This window comes from Sesamum indicum, linkage group LG11 (genome assembly GCF_000512975.1).
Source record: "Sesamum indicum cultivar Zhongzhi No. 13 linkage group LG11, S_indicum_v1.0, whole genome shotgun sequence".
NCBI classification, from domain to species: Eukaryota; Viridiplantae; Streptophyta; class Magnoliopsida; order Lamiales; family Pedaliaceae; genus Sesamum; species Sesamum indicum.
In genome coordinates this window covers 9,232,041-9,238,693 of record NC_026155.1, presented here as the reverse complement: position 1 = coordinate 9,238,693, position 6,653 = coordinate 9,232,041, and the positions used below count along the sequence as shown (strand labels likewise).

Here is a 6,653-nt window from a genome sequence, read left to right as displayed (position 1 = left end):
CTATTATGTAAGGTAAAATACAACTTTGCTCCTAAACTATTCTTAATGTAATATATATTTACAAATTAAGTGTTAATTTTTAATTTAATTTGAGTAAAATATGTATTGATAATTCATGCATTAAAAAAAAATTACCATAAAGTATTGTGTGAGGTTGTAAGGCAATGTCAAATTTTAATATAAAAGAACAAATTATAAATTTTAATAAAATAAAAATATTACTATAAATTTTGTGTGTAGGTATTGCGTGCCACCATATATAATTATTATTATTATTCACTTTACATTTTCGAGGTTCCTCATCTTTTCACCACCTTTCTTTGGTTTGGGAATAAAATTTGAGGTTAATTACACAAAGAATCCATTTGAAAATATGAAATTACAATTTTCTTCAGACAATTTTTAAAATTATACTTACACTTAATTCGAAAATTCTCTATTTACCATCATCTATTTTTCATTAGTGTTTGGATGAAAAATGCTGATGTTAATTTTTTATTTTGCTCTCTAATCATTCATGCCTTTTGCGTAATTAAAGAAACACATCCGGCAGCCAAAAAATAGGAATGTTCGTGTAATGATGCTAACGTATTTATGTGTATGTATAATTTTATGTTGACATTTCTAGTGGACTTGTGTGTTACTTTTAAAAAAAACAAATGCAGAGATATTTTTGTGAATAGACTATAGATAAAAATATCGGTCAGCATTATATAATGTTAGGAAATATTTTGAAAAGCTTATAAATTGCTTTTAAACGGAGTATTGAAATTTGTTACAGACTTACCAAAAATAAAAATAAAAAATGCAAATGATTAAATCCTGCAATTGGGGGGTCATGTGATGTTTCATAGCTGTTCATGAATGGGGGCTCAAAATCATTAAGAAGAATCAAATATCAAATCCATTCACTAGAAATGGCCATTTGGACCTAACTATATATATGTGTGTGTGTGTGTGCAACAAAGACATGAAAGCCCTTTGGGGAATAGTTCCAGGCAAAAGGTATATATATATTAAAGGCAAGCGATGATGGGAATGGTCCCAAGCAATAATGATTGTGTGTGTGTGTGTGCGTGAAATGTTAATAAAGGGATGGAAAAAATAATAGTGAAGAGTAGTAGTAGGATAATATTTGAAATTGGAAGGTTACCATCCACATGATTTGTTGGGGTCAGAATTGGAAGTGGTGCTTATTGTTGTTGTTATGGTAATAATTGGTATTCAAGTTATGTATTTTTATTTTTGATTTTATTGATTATAAAATTTTTATTTTTAATTTTGTAACTTCTAAAAAATAAAAATTTTAATCATGTGGCACATTTTCATTAGGTTTGTTAACAGAAAATATTGTGTGTCATGTTAGGATCTTTATACTTTTGGTCTCGTTGGATAGAGAATTCTTGGTCCTATAAATAAATAACACTCTTTGTCTCATGCACTTAACGATCATGTGGTGTTTCTCGTAAAGTATTTAATGGAAAAGTACAATTGAATTGAAAGTGTTATATTTTTTAAAATTATGGAACTAAAAATGAGAATTTCATAATCAATAAAATAAAAAATAAAAAAATATATTATGAGACAAAAAATGTGTTTCCAATCTATCTGTGTATAGTGCTCCACTGGGCCACATCTGATTGTTGTATACAGAATGTGACAGACATGAAGATTACTATGAAATGGCCCAAATGGGATTCCATGATGTCATGGTGACCTGAACAATGATCATCATTCATAATCATATACAAATTTCTCATCTTCACGAGGTTATCAACAGCGTCGCTTTGGCCGAGTGGTTAAGGCGTGTGCCTGCTAAGTACATGGGGTTTCCCCGCGAGAGTTCGAATCTCTCAGGCGACGACGTTTCATTCAAAATATCTGTTTTGGACGTTGTTCTTCCAGTGGTGTGGTCACTCTCTCTCCTCTTACTCCAAACCTACTCTTTTCATTGTTTGGCATCAGACCTCATTTCAAAAGCGCAAAGTAAAGAGGGCAAATGCCTTCCACAGATTCTTTAATACATATATTTAATTTAAGAATAGATAAAAATGTAATAATAATACTTGACATGATATGCAAAAAACTATTTAGTGGTAAAAAGGTACGCTAGAAATAACAAACTGAAGCGTCTCACAAAAAACAGAGTATTTATAAATGAGACATGAAGAAAAATTTATCGAGCAAGCATGACCCATCATACACTTTCTTTTTACTGAGTTCTTTTCTCTCTCAGAATCCCAGACAACTTCAAAACCATTACAACAAAACATTGGACAGTCGGTCTTTTGATGGTTAATGCTGAATCTGCTATTGCACAGTTCAAACAAGAACCATCCTTGAACCCGAGATTGTAGAAATATCGAATATACAACGTTGTCCCACCCAGCCAACTTGGATGGACAACAGAAGGACAAAATAAAATCGATGATAGGCTCAATTCTTATGTGCAAAGCCCCCGAAGTAAAACCCCTGATGTGTAACTGATAAATATCATGGTTTTATAGCATTATATTAAGTTAATAATGAAGGAAAATATTCTGTTTTCAAGTTACTCCAAGACATCATTTGATACTATCTTCAGTTTGCCAGATAAGTAATGTTTTAGTTTTCAATTAAAACACAAAGGGCTTTTGGCAAATTTAAGAACAAGTGACTCAAGGTTAATCAGTCTTGCCAATGGAAATCACAATAGTTGCACTAAAAAAGCCTCACTCGGCAATAACAGGTTACAAACTACATAACATTTGGCATCAACATTAGAAAAATTCTGAATAATGTTTCAGGCGTTGAGACAACAAATAACTGGTAAAGATGTCTCAATGATGCAGACGGATTCAAATCCTGAAATATACATATACATAAATATGTATTCAGGCTTTTCAGGTCTTCCGATATTTGCCTCAGTAGACAAATAGGAACTCCATAAAGCAGCAAAGTAATCTGTCCAACTATTTTCTTCACACAACGAGGATGCCTCATGTCTCTACCTCGAAAGATTCTAGTGACCATACTTCTGAAACTCCCATTCGCTGTTATCTGTAAAACTCATCAATGTCAGATATAAAAACCATATGATATTGAAACGATTGTAGTAACTCTACAACATGGAAGAACCCTTACCCAGAGGGCAAACTTGACGAGTCTTGAGCCACCTACTAATGCAATGGAAGTGGAAGGCATGGTTGCAAACTCCTATAGTAACAATTGCAGGAGAAAATCTCAATTAAAGAGAAATTATTTGCAGAACAAACACATGCACGAACAAACAGCTTTACAAATATGACCCACTAGAAAGATCGTATGGCAGATAGTACATAGTGAAGGCACCACTCAGACTCCTTTTTAAGCCTACAACTTTCTGAAAACTTCATCTCAGCTGGGACCAAAATTGTCATTGAAGCGTAGAACCTACCCTGTTTGCAATTTCATGCAGCAAAATCCATATTTTCTTTCTCATATTTTTTATCATCTGAAGAGCCTGCTCTTAAGCCAAGTTGTGCTAAAACTCCAAGGTGAGTTAACAAAAAAACTAAGATAGCTACTGACTTTTAAGATGGTGATCGGTAAGTTGCATAGTATTATGCAACAAAAGATACCTGAACAGTCATACAATACAATACATAGTTTCCAAATACTCACTAATGAAATCATCATTACCATCAAGCACCAAAAGTCAAAATGAAAGCTTATTTAGTTTAAGCAAACCATAGATTAGGTAAAAATTGTACACAAATCAGGAAGGTAATGAAAAATGGAAGTGATATCCCCGGAATAATAAGAGCACCCCACTAATAAGGGTTCACCAAGAGAGCTTAAGAGACCAGTGTGAAAATAGGTTCTATCAGTTCTCTGGCATACCAAAATATCTGTTGAGTTCCCATAACCTCCAGGAATCTATTAGCAGGAGGGTTCAACTAAAGAGGTTTCTACGGGAGACAAAATGTGAAAACAAAAGACAACATGCCTGAAACATCAAGTTTAGCACCTAATTTAGTGTCACAAGATTTACTTGTCAATTTCTAGCAAGAGGTGCAATAAGAACTATGAAGGTCACTAGTCAATAAGCAAGAATCAATCAAGAATCCTCGCTGGAAGCTGTGAGAGGTTTCAAACACAAACTCAGCTAATTGTGATCAATTTATGCATTAGTCGCATCAAGTTTTTATGCTTATTATTGAAAATGTTGTCGAGTGAATACATAGGGACAACCATTCTAATGTTGGCTGATACATTTCGTATATGGAACTTTTCGGACAATATTTCCAAGTTAATGTGAATTCCGAAAATTACTATCTACACATAGTTTGTAATATTCTTCAAGTGAATAAAAGTAAAACCAACAACAGAATATTAGAAAAGTTGGAAAGGCAATGGTAAAAAATATAGCTGAAGTTCGGAATTAAGTAGATAAAAGAGCACCTATTAGGTCTAACTTGTTTTGGGCTAAGGCCTCACTTATATCATCTTAGATATGAAGTTATCAGTATTGGTGAGAACAATCAAGTGAAAAAACATAAACATTAGTTTATTAATTATGGTTGCATATCACAATATAAAATAACTTAGGGAAAAAACTATATAGTTTATATTTAGTTTCCGGCACTGAAATTCCATTTATACAAGCAGAGGTCATTATGCACTTTGCCCAAAAGAGTAAAGGATTAACCATACTGCAGTTATTCACATGATTGACATTACAAATTTCCTGCAGAAAAATATTCCTCCTTATATATACAATATAAAAGAGCAGCTTTTCCTGATCCCAATACAGTGATACCTATATTAAGACTAGACGAGTGGCCAATACGATCCTAGCTTGACTTGAATTATATACAACCAAATCCAATCACATCAAAACCCAAACAACATATTATGGAAACAAAGCAATTAAAAGAATAAAAATATTATCAAGAATACAGCTTAGCAACATACCCCAGGCAACCGTGCACTCCTCGCTTGTTGCACTAGCTTGATTAGCCTGGCACTCAATGCCTAATTACAGTGTCGCAAAATCAAACAAACAAATTGAACCCAGAAAAAATAAATAAATAAGAAAAGAAACTTACAGAGATCCATGATATGGTTCCGGCAAATAGCACAATTATCGACCACAATATCTGCAGATTAAGAGTTAGGGCTAGGGTCTCAACCAATCATAGAAATCCCAACGCATTGGTACTCTCATATACGCATATTCACGTGTACGGAAGAAAAAGAGAAGTAGATACAAGATTGTAGCACATAATAATACCCCAAGCCCAGAGCGCGACGGCATTCCACTTCTTGATCTCGAATCGCTTCGCTTTCTTAGCTGATTGCGTCGCCGGCGGGGCCGGATTAGAAGGTCCAGCATCGGAGGAGACCTCTCCGGCGGGAACCATATTCACATCGGTGTCGAGCGATGCCATCTTCGGTTTGTCAAAGGAAACGGTTTTCGCGTGCTTCCCTGTTGTTGGAGCTGTGAATGAGTAGCAGCTCTGCCTCTGGGAGCTACAAAAGAGCAAAACAGTGAGTGATGAACAGTGAAACCAAATTGCTGTTTAAGGATTCGGCCTAGGCCCATTAGGCTCAGGCCCAAATCAATTTGGACTATGAGGGGTGATTCAAAGGATGCTTACATGAACTTATAATGGCCCATTTATTTTTTGGCATTTAAAAAGTCAACATGACATGACAACACTGTGATTCGAGATATGTGTTTCCAATAGACCTAGGCTGCAAAATTTGGACTAAACAAACAAGTTTTGAAAATATTGAAATAGTGTAAAACTAAAAATTAGCTCTTGGAAATAAAAACAAACACCACATTTAAGAGGGTGTTCGGCTAAAAAAAATTATAAGCTTATATATCTTATTAGATGTTTTTAGAGCTTATAAAATGTTATATCAGATTTTAAATCAAGCTCTTGAAGTATTTAGTTAAATAAGATGATAAAACTTATAAGATTCAATAATGAACAAATTATAATTAATGGAGATCTGGTGAAATATTAATAATAAAAATTTGTAATTATTTTGAAAGAGTTTGTTAAGATTTTAAAAAAATATGTTAAGAACTCTTTACCATTTACAAAGAACTTATACACTCATAGTATTTTATTTTTGGAGCTTATAAGCTTTCTAAAAGTTTTACCAAACTCTTTGTAACATCTTGTAAGATGTTTTGAGTTAAAAATTCCTTATTTTTCTCAAAAGAGCTTATAAACTCATAGTATCTTATTTTTGGATTTTATTACACTAACAATAATAATTACTTTCTATATTATAATCAGTATTGCTTTAAAATCATAATAAATTAATATTATCTACCAAAGTTAAATAAAATTGATGAAAAAATTTAAATTTTTATAAAATTAATTAATATTCGTCATAATTTTATTTATTACCAAAATATTTATTACAGTGTATAACTATAGCAAATACCGACTAATAGTCGTTACTATATGTTGACGCAATCACCCTCTAAGTTGAATGAAACTAAGGCTAAGGGACCCAACCCAGCTCTAATGTTCATTTCTTAATTATATTTGGATTGACGGCCGGTTCTTTCTATCATTGACTTTGTTTAAGATATCATCTCATTTTCACCAAAAAAAATAAGATGAAATGGGTCTGGTTGAGTGAGTTTCTTTCTTTCTTTCTTTTTTTTT

At 32.9% G+C, this 6,653-nt stretch overlaps 1 protein-coding gene and 1 non-coding gene across 2 annotated transcripts; one reads left to right on the top strand and one right to left on the bottom strand.

Annotated features, from left to right (window-relative positions):
* TRNAS-GCU lies at nucleotides 1,782–1,863 on the top strand. Its single transcript has one exon. It is a non-coding gene; the product is annotated as a tRNA-Ser (tRNA).
* LOC105173683 (RING-box protein 1a) lies at nucleotides 2,656–5,517 on the bottom strand. Its single transcript, XM_011095531.2, has 5 exons — nucleotides 5,255–5,517; nucleotides 5,070–5,120; nucleotides 4,936–4,995; nucleotides 3,124–3,195; nucleotides 2,656–3,039 (listed from the first exon to the last, which is right to left on the bottom strand). Exons 1-5 carry the CDS (start codon nucleotides 5,409–5,411, stop codon nucleotides 3,002–3,004), a joined length of 378 nt encoding a protein of 125 aa, XP_011093833.1. The 5' UTR covers nucleotides 5,412–5,517; the 3' UTR covers nucleotides 2,656–3,001.

Excerpts from the sequence above, each read along its gene's own strand:
- LOC105173683 (XM_011095531.2), bottom strand. The coding sequence starts at position 5,411 with ATGGCATCGCTCGACACCGATGTGAATATGGTTCCCGCCGGAGAGGTC. Across the intron at positions 4,996-5,069 it reads GAACCATATCATGGATCTCT|GCATTGAGTGCCAGGCTAAT; the intron begins GTAAGTTTCTTT and ends CACTGTAATTAG. Across the intron at positions 3,196-4,935 it reads GGAGTGCACGGTTGCCTGGG|GAGTTTGCAACCATGCCTTC; the intron begins GTATGTTGCTAA and ends TTGTTACTATAG.